At 40.4% G+C, this 15,921-nt stretch overlaps 1 protein-coding gene across 1 annotated transcript in view; it reads left to right on the top strand.

Moving 5' to 3' along the window:
• bckdhb (branched chain keto acid dehydrogenase E1 subunit beta) overlaps window positions 1-14,974 on the top strand; it is a 49,502-nt gene extending 34,528 nt beyond the window's left edge. Inside the window, exons 9-11 of the mRNA XM_047599288.1 lie at window positions 3,565-3,651; window positions 12,451-12,602; window positions 14,527-14,974. Of these exons, the coding sequence (XP_047455244.1) occupies window positions 3,565-3,651; window positions 12,451-12,591 (228 nt within the window). The 3' untranslated portion in view covers window positions 12,592-12,602; window positions 14,527-14,974. The remainder of the gene's footprint in view (window positions 1-3,564; window positions 3,652-12,450; window positions 12,603-14,526) is intronic.
• Window positions 14,975-15,921: the final 947 nt, after the last annotated feature.

The following is a 15,921-nucleotide window of genomic DNA, read 5'->3' on the forward strand; positions in this document are numbered from 1 at the left end:
GTTAAATGAGTTGGACAGCTGGGGTATAAGGCCGGCCATGGATAGGTTGTAATTTCATGACAGAAGCCATCGCTTTTGCCCTTCTGTAGAGACGGTGACTGTGGTGCTTTGAAGCAGGTAGAGAAATGTGTAGCCATAAGCGTCTTTGAGATTAATGTAAAACTCTTGTGTTTTTATCTTTCACATTAATTGATTTCACCCATTCTGATAGTGTCGCTCAAGCTATGGCAGTGCTTATCTCACTGAAATCACTTGGTGAGTCCATGACTTTTAATATACCTCTTAATATGCATTAGGGTTGTCCCGGTTGATATTGGGTAGTTGGTATCCTGGTCCAATCCAGGCTATTTTAAAATGATCAGATTGGTACAGCTTAAGCCAAGGCAGATGTTTTGTATTTATTTATTTAAGGTCCCCATAAATCTAAAGCCCGTCCCTGTTGCATCAAAACCTCTTCCTCCTCTTGTGTTTCAAGGCGGCTGCCTTGCGGGTCCGTCATAAACTTAAACCACGTCCCTGTTGTGTCAAAACCACTTCTTCCTCTTGTGTTTCAAGGCGGGTGGCTTGCATCACAGCTGCCTAAAATTTACCAATATCAAACATGAGGTCAGTCAGGGCAATGTGCATGTTTAGCGAGATGGTTGTATTGGATCGTTTGGTACAACCAACTTTATATGCCAAAGGGATACTTCAAGTATGCTCAGACAAAGTCTACAGCGAAACAACAACAAATACTGAACACTATTTAAAAGAGGAGAAAAGTTTATTCCAGACAGTATTCAGGTGAAAAGTATTTCAGAGAGAATGTACTGAATGGTGTTGGATGACCAGCACAATTCTGTAACAGAGAACGTAAGGTTTTCTGGAGACATGGTGTGAACTTCCCTCTCCTCTCTACATTAGCATTGACGGTTCTACTTATTGGGCTTGATCCAGATACACAGTGCAAAAAACCTCTGAGAAATGTCAAATATATATGGTGAGTGATGGTTTACTGTGAAATCTTCTACAGATGTTTATGTTTTCCACTGGACGAATGCTACTGAAATTTGCAAGTCAATTGCGATTTGCCTTTTCCTCTACTGACATCAAAGTCTTCTAACATCTTATTAATTTTGGTAGCCAAATGATGAGATCATTTTTCCACCCTGAATTGAATTTATTACCAGATATTTATGATATGTGTTCCCATACAAGTTTTTGAGGTTAGATGACACACACACACCAAACACATGCATCTGTTTCACAGTAAGTCATCAGAGTGAACATGATATATCCAGATTTTATAAGTCGTTATTTTAAGATAAGAAGGAATTTTGCCAGATTTCTTGGGATATATATACCCTAAGTATGGTATGAAATGTATAACATCTTACATAGCAGTAGTCCAGCAACAAAATGCTGAATATTTGTTTTTTTCTTTCTTCCTCTGTGACTGAAATGCAGTGACTTCAGCTCATCTTATGAACTACACTACCAGTCCTAGACAATGCCACATTCTGCCATTTTTATTTATTTTTTTTTCTATATTTTTTGGTTCCACACTGCCATGTATTTTTGTAGTGGGTTGAACATGCTTAGTTGGTGGATACTTAATAGGAGTCGCTTGTGTTTACCTGGATTGCTTTGGTCTGATGAGTCCATTAAATGGTTTGTGAGTTCCCTCCATCGCTCTGTGTCTCACATTCTCGTCCCAAGATATTGTAAAAACAGTGGCAGACTCCCATTGTGTCACAAGCATTTCAGGAATGCACTCCTGAAGCAGCGAGTATGCTGTGATGGATGCTCCCTGAGAGAGTTGACCAACGGGGATATCAGGGCGATGCTGGTGTCGCAGTGTAAATTGGAAGCTATGTTAACACTGCCATTGTATATGCGTTTGCGTAAGATGAGCAATGGGTTCAGCATCAGGGCGGGGTAGATGATTGGGCAGCAGCTCTGTTTATTCACCAAACCTGTATGAGTCACCGCGCTGAGGCAAACCTCACAGCAACATGTCATATCAAGACATCGCCCAACTCTCAGCCCCTCGCTTGATTCCTCCCCACTGTGCAGATTGCCAACTGTTGTTATTGTCTTGCACTGTTGTTATTAACTTTCAAATTCCTGAAGATAGTGTCATATAATGCGTTAATTTTGCACCCTGAACTCATTTGCCTCAGCTGGTTAAGGATCGTTAAATATGCAGCCTCAGAAAATTGACGCAAGCCTTGAATTTTGACTCTTAATCGTGGCTTTCATCCATATAGCTCAGCTTACAATACAATGTTTCCAGTGTGTTTTGAGGCATGTTGGCATTAGTGACGCAGCGCTGACTCAGTTATCCTCCAGTCCTAGTGAATGATAGTGGCACAGTTAGCCACAGATATTTAGTGCTTCACAGCCAAGCCAGGGACCTCAGCAATGTAAACATTCGGCTGTTTAGCATCAGCTAGAAGACCCAGAATGCATGTTTGTGTAGATGTCAGGCTTAATTTACTGTGCCATATGGACATGCGATGCTTATTTTCAGCAGGTTATTTAGTTACGATGGCAGTTGGGTTTGGTTAGTGGCTTTGAGGGATGGAGAGGTATGTTATGTCCACCCAGCTGTGCTTAAATGAAGACCATATTGTGCAACACTGTGGAAAATCCATGCACATTCTTAAATTAAAATTCTCCATAAATTCCACTCGCATACAGTACTATTAACAAATTTCTTTTAAATCCTGTTGAATGTTGTGTATCTTGAATATTAAAACATACAATAGTAGAATAATTTCTGTTGATCATGTCAGAGAGGTTGGTCCTATTAATTGCTGAAATAAAAGGGAGCACAAGTGAATAGGGAACAGTTTGCTGAAGTTGCAAAGAACAGACATAGCTTTGGTCTGGACCAGTGGCAAGTGGATAAGATTATAGCATAGTATTGGTTTTATGCTGTGGTAGATAACGGGTGGAGCAGAGGCATCCTTCTGCAGTAATGTCAGGTTACAGAAAACCCAAATGCAATGCCTGGGATGCTGAGACTTCTAATGTCCATGATTGTCCCGTTGGCCCGGTGTACCAGCCTAAATCAGCCCTCCAGCTCATACTGTTGTGTCCTATCCATTTTATGCAAGCGCTCACAGACACACACAGCGGAACACAGCCAGACACATGCAGCCTGAGGGAAGATATAGCATACCACAGAAGGCAATCTCAGTTGGTAACACCCATCTGCTGTCCCACATACTGCCTCGAGAGTGGCACGTTCAGTCGTTAAGCTCTCACCTCTATATCCATAATTACGCACGAACTGGCACAGATATTTCTGTGTAAGCACAAATGTCAGACCGAGCAGTGACGACTTGTATTACCAGATGTTGTAACTTGTAACCGTTAAATGTAATTGTCACACTGCCTTAGTCAAATTAAATCTGTGATAATAATAGTAATTATTGTTATTATTTTTGCCGAAATTTGTTTTTAAAATGTTGAAAACTCGTATTTCAACATCTCTCACTGCGTCATCTGGTCAAGATTATCGTAAGGTTTTTGAGTTTGGAGACCTGTAACCAATTTTTAAATCTGTTTGTTTTTCAGTCGGTGGTGAAAACAGGACGTTTGCTCATCAGTCACGAGGCTCCAGTAACCGGAGGCTTTGCAGCTGAAATCAGTGCTACAGTACAGGTGAGAGTCTGTGAATCTGCGTGTATGTCCATGTATCTGCTGGGTAATGTATGTACTGTATTTCACTGAGTGGGAACAAACTACATTTGATGAGGTTTTCGGGGATCTTTCACCCCTAGGGGTTTGAGGGTGGGTTAAATGGTGCAAAAACGTAATGGTTTTGTCATAAAGTTGCACACTTTGCAACCAGACCAGAGCAGTGAGGGCGTGCCTTCCAGGGGGCATGGGAGAGTTGAAGGGAGGAACAGCGGAGATGGGAGACGAAGATGATGTGTAAGATGAAAGGGAAGGCGTGTGCCAGCTGGCTGCTCACCAACAGCTGTTGCTGTGACAGTTCACTGAGGGAATCCAATAACCTGCTTTAAAAATATTTAGTGCTCCGTTGCCACACAACGAATAATTTTCCTTCTTTGTGTCAATTATGGTGACATTATTTAACTCACTGCAATGTGACTGCAACTTCTTCCATAATAATAAACCTAAATGACCTTGAACTAACCACTGCAAATTCATGTCCATAGATTTACTTAGAAAGCATGAAAGTATATTTGTTATTTTAGAATTTTATTCTTCTTATACATGTGACACAAAATGAGTTTTATATATATATTATATATATTTTATATATATATATACACACCACAATAGGATGATGATCTATTCATCCATGCTACACTTGAAACGGGAACTGTTACTTAATAGCCATTTGTGCATTTGTATAGTAGTAGTGGAGATTCGCAATGAATTTCTCAGAAGAGTTCACATATAACGTACATTGGCATTATCTCTATGCATTGTCTATACAGAGATCATACAGTATTTGTGCTCATTTGGAACAGTACTTCAGTATCATAAATCATTCAGGTCCTTAATCAGATTTTATACTGCATATTTTTTCGAAATACTGGCTAAAGGCGATGCATTGCTAGTCTGACTCACCAGATATACTGCACACAGCTGGAGTAAAGCCTGCCATTGGCTGTCAGTTTCGTGCAATCTTGCTAGCATACTCTGGGAACGACAGCTTCCCATGGGCATTTGGATATTGCAATAACGTAAACGATCCACATTGAATATGTCTACAAGATTTGCTGTCTAACAGGGACATTCCTGCACACATTATCTGACACCGATCCTCAGCAGAAGTTGATTTGCCACATTTATTACTCATGCGGTAAAATGCATGAGATGCGTTGACTTAACGAATTTCTGCAACAGCCGCATCCAGATACCAAATAATATGTGGATTTAATAAATCCAGTAAGCTCCCCCAGAGCTGAAGTATAGGCAGACTTCATCTCTACGTCGCTGATCATCAAATTATGTTTGTCTTTCTTATCAGCAGAAGTTATCACACAGTCAACATGCTGTGTGTCTTTTACTAGTTTATGACATTTGCTTATGTGGTGTATTAGCCATTTTTATGACACAAACACTCCCCTTTCTCGTTTAATGGAGCACCTCCACAGCATCCAGGATTCTCCAGTGCAGACACAGATCCGTGTAGATAGGTCTGGCTATAGTAAACTATTTATAGTAAGTATAGTATTTATAGTTTATAGTAAACTAATTACTTGCATGTGCCGTAGCTTTTATTGAGTGATAGTAACTTTGCCAGTTGATTGTAAACATAAATAAACCTAAGGGTCAAGGAATTACAGAGCAGGTAAATATAGAAGAGCAGTGGGTCCGGTAATACAAAAGCCCGACATGCCAGAGACCGCCAATATCCAAGTCAGAGCTAAGTGCGATGAATGACAAAATGGAAAGTTCTCCTCCATCACATCATCCTAATTGCATCTACTTCTGTGTGGTGAGGTAATTATCTTCAGTAGTGGGGTGTTTTTACCCTGCGAACTTCTCACTAAAGCAAAGAGTACCACCCTCCTCAGGGAATAAATTTATTGAACAATGTCTGCTCACCCCTTTATACCTGGTTCCTCAAAATTCGGCAGACTAATTGTATGCAGGACACTTCACGTGTTACCTGCGGCAATTTCCTTGATGATGTGCATGAGTTGGAGCTGTCAAATCAATGAATTGATCCTCTCCTCATTAGCGGTCTGTCAGATGTTGCTTTCTCCCTGTCTGTTAGGGCTTAAGTGGGTAGTGAATCATCCCCCTCATTTCCATGCTTCCACGTTTTCATATTGTGTACGGGTGATGTAAGTTGTTGGTGTTTTCACTGCATTGCATTGACGTGCAGAGTTCACATGGCCTCAGGCGATTTGGATGATTCTGGCTGCTGGAAAGAAACCTTTAGAAGTGTAGCTAGTTGTGTTTTAACAAGGTTCAGTCTGACCTACAAGGGCTCAGAGCACCTTTTCCAACTGGACCTGACACCAAGAACTTGCTTGTATCTTTCCTGAATGGTTCAGGCGCTGAACTGAAGTTGTGTATTCAGCCTCATTTTGGCAGAAAGTACATACACCGATATATACCAAGCATATTGATGACTAGGCATTGCTCTGTGAGTGGTTTTAGAGCATTAGTGGCAGTTTTGGCAATTTTTTGGTTGTGAGCGCTGCAATCTGAGCAACAGAGTTACCACATTTTGGAAAGCTAATCAAGACTCCCCCCCAAAGATGACTGTTAGTGGCATTTTTGCTTTAATTTGGTAATCCACACTTGCGTCATAGGAGGCAAACTTAGGGAGAGAATGACATGCACTGTGAGTGAAACAACAGAGTGTCCATGTGGTATGCACGCTAACCGTTTAGCCGTGAGGTCGCTCTGATTTTCTTTGAATCTTTATTTCATATTGTTCCTCTTCTCTTTGGTGCAGCTTGTGCTGAAGTCATTGGTGCCTGGTTTGCTGCAATTTACATTGCTAACTCAATTGCAGAAGAAATGTTGAATAGTAGATTGGTTTGAGGCAAAAAATAACATGGGATTTTTAATGTTATTGCGCAGTCCCACTCAGCTTTGATAATGGGTTGATAACCTTCTAAAAATACAGCTTTCGAGGGGATTGTGAGTCACAGGTCCCCATCAACAATAACATCCTGGGTTTCAGGATATTGCAGTCTGACAGTCTGATTAACAGTAGTGTTGAAGTTTCAGGCCCTATGTTGTACCCTAACCTAACTCCTTGTTTATTGGTGGGTATTCGTACCCATGTGGACTAAATCAGAGGACAAGAAGAAAATCTGGTTGTCAGTGAAGCATGTATAATCTGCACTCTGTTGTCCGGAAGCACTGTTTAATTTGAGCATGTCTTCAGCTACAACCTATCTACCTCTAGTCTTCTTGGGCCTAAATGAAAGAACCATTTATGGGTTTGTTTTTCTCTTTTGTATTAAAAACAGAGGAAGGTTTGGTAGGGCTGCTTGGCAAATGTTTTTATCAGGCTTTGGCTGCAACCTTCCTTATTTAATATTGTGTCATTGGCTGGCCCCTTTTTCTGAGTGTGTGACTTATGACTGGATAGGATAGAGTAGGGTAGAAATAGACTGTGCTTTTGTGGGCCTCAGGGATGCACAGACAGAAATGGTGAATCACCTTCTATGTCTTAACTCTTTAAACCACTACAGACATGACTAAAGTAGATTCAGATTCCAGTAATTTGTGCAGACCTTGAATTGCCTGCTAGTCCCAGTGGTGGTGCTTTCATTATACTTGTGTTATTTGAACTAACACAATCTGACATCCAGCCCTGTGCTCCCCGTTGAGTTGTGGTACTGAACTAGGGCATGGTTCAAAGACTTCAGTCTGCACTCAGGCCCAGTTTGTGTTAGCTAAGGATGTACGCCCTCCACATCCTCTGATATGTATGCCTTTTAAATTTTAATCAGATTGCTGATCATGCTTGTCTGAATGATAGGCAGGACACAGCCTGGGGCGTTGCACCCTACTGTAAAAGTCATTGTAGCCCCAACATATCCCTCTGCGTCAGGGGGTGCACTAAATTGCTTTCAGAACCTAATGTTTTTACAAGAGGCCTCGTTGTGCAGATTTGAGAATCAGATCCAAACACACAACACAAATTCACGGCCCTTTATCTGTTGAGTTCAAAGTACATTTTCGTTCCAAGTCTTTTGACATATAGACACGGTTCTGCACAAATAGCCTTGGGATGCATTTGAATGTGAATCAAAACATCTCCCTGACAACCCAGTGCTAAACACAAAAGCCTATTGAATAGTGGAGAAATGGACTGAATTCATTTTTATATATCAATTTGAATTGGCTTTGGTCCTGCCACAGTATTTGTACGTATGCATGTAATTACCTCTCCATAGTAGTTTTCATCATCAGAGCCATTATCTGCCATAGCCACATTTCAAATGGTCCTCACATTCACAAGAGATTCTCAGGACACAATGCACATAGCAGTGTGATGATACTTCAGTAAGATGTTTTTTTTTTATTTGAAACACTTAAAATAATTAGGAATAATACAGTAATTATTAGCTAATTGGGTGGACATTTCCACAGTTTTAATTTCAACAGTACTTGTGTTACGATATGGAGTAGCTAAGCAAACACGAGTAATATAGGAGCTGTTGTATTTAAGCTGCTTTCACACCTATATTTAATTCCAGTTCTGAGACCGTTAAATACAATATGTTCACAACGATGGATTGTACTGTGAGGAGCACATCCTTCCAAAGACGTAAAGTACTTGCTTATCTAATTATAGGGTTGTCATTTTGGTCCATGGAGAGCGGTAAACGAGCCAACCTGATAGAAAATGCCCCCTATTTTAGGAACAACAACCTAGATGTGAAAGCACCACTTAGATCCACTGATAGCGAATCCAGATCCACTGATAGCGAATCCATGTTTTAAGCTTGTCAACATATTTGTAAATCAGGATGAACAGAAAAAAGTCTTCACGCTACAACTGTTAATTTGTCACACTTGATCAGTCATCACTTATTTATCAATCTTGATTTAAACTGGTTGCAAATGTGGGAGTCATTGAATTTTAAAGTGATATAGACTACTGTAATTTTATGAGTAATAAAACTTGTAGCTTTTCGTTAACTACATACTGACAGATTTGTTGGTTGCTGTAAGATAATATATCTCTGGGACATGAAGGGCAGGCGACTATCCTGTTATCACCTGCATGAAACTACCCCCGGGCTATGGCATCCTGTGTGTATTTCATTTTATTTCATTGCAGTAGGATTTAGGATAGTGCAGACTTGTCAGTGTTGCATCTATGCAGTCGTACTCAGCTCTTTATTTTCAGTCACGTAACTTCAAAGACAAGCCATTTAAATCATTTGAACACATAATATAGACATTAAATCCATAACCTGCATGCACAGGCTGTACTTTACATCACAGGCTATAGTGATGATGAGTGATTCTTCTTTAACCTGAACATCACTGAGAAACACGTTGAGAACTCAAAACCACTTTCAGCCTGTTTCCAGCTGAAAAGGGTTTGGCCTGCCATTGTCTTCACTGATATAGCATGTGATATTGGCACTGCAACCCACAATCTGCGGGTGTTTCTGACAATCTCTGATTTCTGTCTGACAGGAGACACAATATCATCACTGTGAAGTATTTTTAAATCGTGCTCCACTGCAGGACACACGCTCTTTGGTACTGCCATGTTGACGTATTTTTATTCTGACATTCAAGTATATTCCATATAATGATGCACTGCCCAAAAGATAAACACCGATTTGAATGAAATCTGAGTTGTGTGGCCATCTCTTGTCCGGCTGTGGTGGCAGGCAGTCAGACTACTGCACTTTTCTCCAACTTCCAGAAAATGTATTTAGAGGAGATTACAGATCTGACCCAGACAAAGGAGCAAACTCCCTGGTACTGTCTGTCTGTCTGGTTGTCTGAAGTGGGGCAGAGAATAGATCTCAGGGATGCGATCTCGCTGGACATGGATAATCACACTGTCACTAATACACTGAGATGAAAAGGAAGCACCTTGTGGAGACTGATCATATTAGTAGGTTTCTTTTCCATCTTCAGTCTCTCTTCTGCAGAAAATCACTGTTTTATAAATACATTGAACAAAGGTTCATTTACTAAACATCGTGTTGCCTCATGAATCCTGAGCTTTTCAGGTCAAGTCTACACAGAGGTAAATTTGCATGAAGGTTTTAAGGCATGATGAAACCAAGAGCTTGGTTCCAAGCTCACTTTATTCAAGTACACTCATGTTCACTGCTGACATTTGCGAACTTTGCCCAAGAAAACACCACTTACCTTTGTAAGCCATGTTTTGGCTATGGCATTTGAACACATGAATGACGTTCAAACGGTCTGAATAATCAATATTGCAATGTATATCCAGTTCTGAAGATATCCCAATCCAAATATAGCAGTCTGCTGCCGGCTGAGCAGATGTAGCACCACTGCTGCTCAGTGAGAACTTCACAGAGCGAGGTTTTCTCTACTGAGATTGAATAGCCTTGATAGACCCTAAGGCTATGGACAGTTGTCAGAACATGAAAGTAATGTGCTTAGGAAAACTTAAAGGGAAAAGTAATGGAAAATACCAAGATTATCCTCTCACTTCTCCATAGTACAGGGGTTGTTGTCAGGATCTGCCACAGCCTGTTGAAGAGAATCACTCTCAGGTTACACTGAGGTCCACATGGAAGGAGGAAACAGAGTAGTGAAGAGGAAAAGGAGGGATTGTTGAGCTAGTTGTCTTCATTCAGTGTACATTCATTAAAGCTAATGACTGTTCATTAGCTGGGCAAAGCAGACGGCCTGTTGTATGGCGCCAGGTCCAGCTGCCAGGCCAACACTTTCTCTACTGGTTCACGAATCATAATGAATGGTTTTAGCACACCAGATGGCTGGCCCTTGTAGTCATATCAGGCTGGATAATTCAACTACTGCATCATTTCAACACATTACATTTTAAGATGTAAAATCAACCAACCAAACACTCAACCAAATTCAGTTCCCGCAGGTAGTACAAAAACACTACAAAAAATATGTCTCCATCAGTGGTGTTGGAAAATGATGTTAAGGAAGAGTTTTGTTGTTCTTCTTCGTTTTGTAAATAAGCCAATAATCTGGTATTGCTTCCTAGTACTTAGAAAATAGCTTCAAGTTGTTTTCCATGTATTTTGCTCTTTCAGTGTTGCGGATCCTGCCTTTGCTGCCTTCTCGTCTGGAGTGCGAAAAAAAACCTCAAAACAAAAAAAACCTAGACGTTTGGAATGTGACATATTCCTGAGTTAATGTGCTGGCAGGGTTTTCTTTGAAAGGGCATTTGGATTCAATCATTCAGGAATTGCACTGGATCGCTATGCTGTACAGATCAGCAGCTGGCCTTCACCCACAACCCCTTCACCTGTGTAGTTAGATGAGGAAAAGTATAACTGGGGGAAACATTTGTCATTGAAACACACGTATCCAGCAATGAAACTGCCGCTAAATTACAGATGTTTGAACGTATTTACGTGTGCCTGAGTGCAGGGTGACTCATGAGAGGTTAATGACAAGAAGCAAGAGAAGGAATTTGATGTATAAATGTAAGTGCTTTTTCTGTGTGTGCATTACTGTGTAGTACAAGTGTTCGTAGATACTTCAGTGTTCCCCCACAATCAAAAGCATGGATTTATTGGTGTGATATTTTTACTGTTACAAGGGTTGCTTCTTACGTCCCATCTTGATAATTCTGGATTTGCCTTCCTATTTGGCAATCTGATATCTGGACTGGAAAGCTCCCTCTGCACCGTGAGGGCTCCACAGACGCAGAGAGAGAGAGAGAGCTGCAAGTTCCTGCTGCATTTTTCTCTCTGCCTCTTTCAATTTCTCTTGTTGTGTTGTATTTTTACAAGCCATAAAAGCGCTCAAGCACAAAAGACCTCCCAATCAAGTCTGACATTCTCCTGTGCTCGGCCAAATGTTTTATAAGAAATGAAAAACATAGTGTGAAACATACAAGACCTGCCCTGCCAAATTTGCAAATTGCTCCATGGCAGCCAGTCGATGGGTTCATAATGTGGAATTACACGGATGGCTGAGTTTGTGATGCTGTCAGTGTCACAGAAACGGGTCAAAGTACGCTCTGTGTCAGAGACGGCGAGCAGCTCCATGGCAGTCAACCAGTGGGGTTTTTTTTTTTTTTGCTTCGGTTGCTCGACTTGCTCACAGATGAGCTTTTACGTGAAAAGGGGCCTTTCTGGTCCATTTTCCGCATATCTGTGTGCATGTGTGTTAATTTAACTCATCGGGTGGTTTGTCCCATTTGGAGTGTTTTGACCAACTTCATTCGGCTTTGTCTCCATGGGAAGAGGTCAAAAGCTAATATAGAGACACGAGTCGTGCCTTGTTTTGCACTCCAGCCAGATTAAGCTCTTTTATGGCCTGTAAAAATACAACCAACAATCAGACTAAATAGACTGCAATCTTCAAAATACTCAGCAGGAACGTCTTTTTGATTTGGACAGTTTTTAAATAGTGGTTGTATTATTGTACAGGATAAAATTATTCACGACTCTCAAGTACCAGGATTTAGACACTGTGACGCATCAACATACTAATTTACACTATTAATGACATCTACAAGTTGTTGCAGTTACTAATCCTAACCTTTTTAATGTAGGCAGATCATAAAAAACTAAATACCAGCAGTGACATTACATGTGTGCACAAGGCTACTACATCTGTCTGATTTAGACAAGACAGTGACTGATTTACCAGGATTTTGAGTTGAAGCTGATCTTTATCATACAGCACTGAGGGATCACAGTGTGAACTTATCTGCCTTATCTTTGCTGCCCGAAAGAACGATGTTGGACAGCGTACTTTTTGTCCTGATCTGTTCGTTTTTGTTTGTTGTGTTTTGTTTACTTGCAGGAGGAGTGCTTCCTTAACCTGGAGGCTCCCATCAGCAGGGTGTGTGGTTATGACACCCCCTTCCCTCATATCTTTGAGCCCTTCTACATCCCAGACAAGTGGAAGTGCTTTGATGCAATCAAGAGGATGATCAACTACTAAATCCCTGTCAGGTAGGACAGCTTAGACAACTTCTTTTGGAGCAAATTTATGATGGAAAGTAATTCATTTTCAAACCCTCCACGTACATATTAAAGCCTGCCAACAACCCTGTACTCTACCCTGCAATCTGCATCATTTACTCTGGTAATATAGTTCTGCCCTTTTTCTCTACGCCCTCTTATTGTTTCATATATCCCACCTTCTCAAATGGATAATTTACAAATTCCAAACTCCTTCTGTCATCACATCATTAGAAATCTGTCACTGCCTCACAGGACTGCGTTTTATTCTCCAGCTCAAGTTGCTTTTTGTCTCTCAGTTGGTGCCAATGCCAAAAGAAAATATTACACATTTGCAGTGAGGTTTTCAGTGACAGTTTTAAGCGCAGAAAACCATTTGGTGGCTTTAAAATGAAGTTTACAAATTGAGGATGCCAATGCTACCTCTGCTATTACTAACTCTGACATTCCAACTGGCAACATGCAATCAATAATGAAAAAACAGTTCCTGGGAATTATGCATGATATTTTTTATAAGCCAACACCAAGGGCTTAAGAACACCATTAAGGGATTTATTTAAGATGGAAAAAAAAATCTTGTACAGTTATAAAAGTAAGCAAAACATTAGAGCATCAAAAAACAAAGGGATAGTTGCATTGCCCTGGCATTGCAGAGGACATTTTAACTGCAATTAATGTCTTACTTGAGTCCATGCCGGATACTTAATGGGGCACTCCAGCAATTAAATATTGTTCTGCAATAAAGTTAATGGACTTCAGATGAGGGAAAAATTACAATATACCAGCTTTTCATCCCCACTCTGAGTCAAGCTTCAAAGATACAGAGGCTTTATTTCACATGATGCAACTTTGCAGCATCTGTTGTCGAGGCTCTGTGGCTGTAAAAGACCAAGATTTCAAATCACTCCAGCTCCAGTTTGTAACTGACATCATCATCATCACTGAAATTCTTTAATTACATTAAAGCTTCGATCTTAAAATCTTTCCGTCTCGGCTTCTGCACAGCATAATTACCTTGGTTATCGTGCAATCTAGATGCAAGACATCAGAAATGTTACCTGAATACCTTCCTCAGGTGTGACTAGACAGTTAAAATGAAGTGTGTGGTTGTGTGGTGCACTCAGCTGTTGAGAGCAACTTATAGTAAGGTTTGACAGAGGCACTGCTGTATAAAAAAAAATGAAAGAATCACACATTTAAATTATATTTTTTTTAAAGAGAACTGGTCATGTCATTCAGTAGCAAATACCAGACATATAAAATGATGGACAGATTTTTCCTTGACAATGTAAACCTGTGTCTGTGTCAGGATGTGTGCAGTATCAGTAGGAATTTCTTGAACGTGTGTTTCTCATCACTGGCAGACCTACAGTTTAAGTGATGCACATATTGCTCCTATGTGCATACAATATGTGCACATGCCTTTCCGACGCTCAAGTCTCCTGCTGTGACGCTGGACGGTGTTGAGGAATATGTAGCATCTGTTTTGGGAGCATTCACACCTGCATCTAGACCTGCCGACCTGTAATCAGACCACCCAAGGCTGATTGTAGTGCCAAGTGTTAACAAGACAGACATGTCGTGGATATGCCCACGGAGTTGCTTAACCTCACACTTTTTATCCTGTGGCATAGACGATTGTGTTTCATTGTTTGCAGAAGCATATAATAATTCTTCGAGATGGGACAGTCAGTCTGCCAAACGCTTTCATAATTCCTTTTTAATTGTCAGCGTCATCTTAAATCATAGCATTAAAATGTTGGCCTATGTGGGATAAGGAGCCATTTATTGAATTCGTAATTGAATCCAACACATTTCACTTCTCATCCTCACTGTCATCCAGCTCTACTTTTCCTCCTCATCTGCCATCTAATGTGGATCGTTATTCATTTACTGAACCTTTCTCCTTTTCCAGAGCCAACTTCTGGTAGCCCTGAACTCCTTCCTTCTTCATACAACCACTCAGTGGAGAGCAGCCAGGAAAAGACACTTTGTTGACCATCCAGTCATAAAGCAGTATCCAGATGGGCTTCATGTCCTTGTGTGTCTTCAAGCTGAAAGACTGTTACCATATCTGATGCAACGAAAAGTGACTTGATCTACTACACAATGAACACTATGTTTTCTTCAGCCTTCAACATACCGCTCATATAATTTGATTTCCTCTAAAACAAAGGTTGGATACTCTGGGGGGATATGGTATTTGGTTAAGTTTGTAATTGTCTGTCTCTGTGTGGTGTTACTTTTGAGAGAATTGGTCACTCTGTTCTAAACTTTCTCTAGCTTGACACAAACTGAACCTTCTAATATAACAGATCTGTGGTTTTTAACAAAAATAAAAATGTTCAGAATTGGTGAAAACATTTTGTTTGGTGGTTTTTCTGGCTCTTTTTGGAGACTCAACCAGTCCACACTGGTTTGATAAAACCTCAGAATAAATCTGGGAACATATTTTACCCATGAATTTTATAACTTGTTGAAAGTATTTAATGGCATTTATTACATTTGCTTTAGATCTTTCAGCCAGCCTGTTCTTCCTGTTATCCCATCAGGGAAAACCTAAATAGATGTTTTCCAATAACAGTAGCACTTTGATTTAAACATATCTGAATTGAACTGCAGAAAATGTCAGAATTTTATGTCATGGGCAAAGCTGAAACTGCTGGGAATTTAGGACCTTTTCCTTTTGCCAGTCCTTCCATCACAAAATTGTCTTTCCTTGTTAAACTCCTTGTCCATCTCTTTCCATTTTAGATATTGTTATGAAGAGTATTGAAATGAAATCAAGACCGCTGTTGGAACCCTGCACTCTTTCACTGGGTAAACTATTACCTAAACGACAATGAAAACTTTAGGCAGTTTAGGATTTGGAGTTCTGCCCATGCTTCCATTAGGAGACGTCGGCGAGAAACAGTGGAGTCTTCAACCCGTCACGCTTAGAGCCCGTATCCATAGTGTGTGTTTGTAACGTATGTGCACGTCATTGTATTTTAGCCATTTTTACATTCGGATTAGATATGTAAAGTTCAACAAGTCATTACAGAACAGGTCAGGAAATCAACAGAACTATGAATGTGCTCAGCAAATGAATTGGCAGGTGTGTTAAAATAAATGCTGGAGGGCGTGACTTTAGGGTGATTCAAATATCAGCTGATTTCATCCCACTTGGATTTTGATCAATTCCAGCTGCCTTTGAGATAAGTAGGGCATGCATTAATATGAATTTGGACTGATCACCAAACTGGTAGCCTGGAAACCACAGCAACATCTCTCTGTTTGGGACTGATCTCAGGAAAAGCTGTGTTTTGCC

The sequence above is a fragment of the Mugil cephalus genome, chromosome 11, assembly GCF_022458985.1.
Source record: "Mugil cephalus isolate CIBA_MC_2020 chromosome 11, CIBA_Mcephalus_1.1, whole genome shotgun sequence".
NCBI lineage: Eukaryota > Metazoa > Chordata > Actinopteri > Mugiliformes > Mugilidae > Mugil > Mugil cephalus.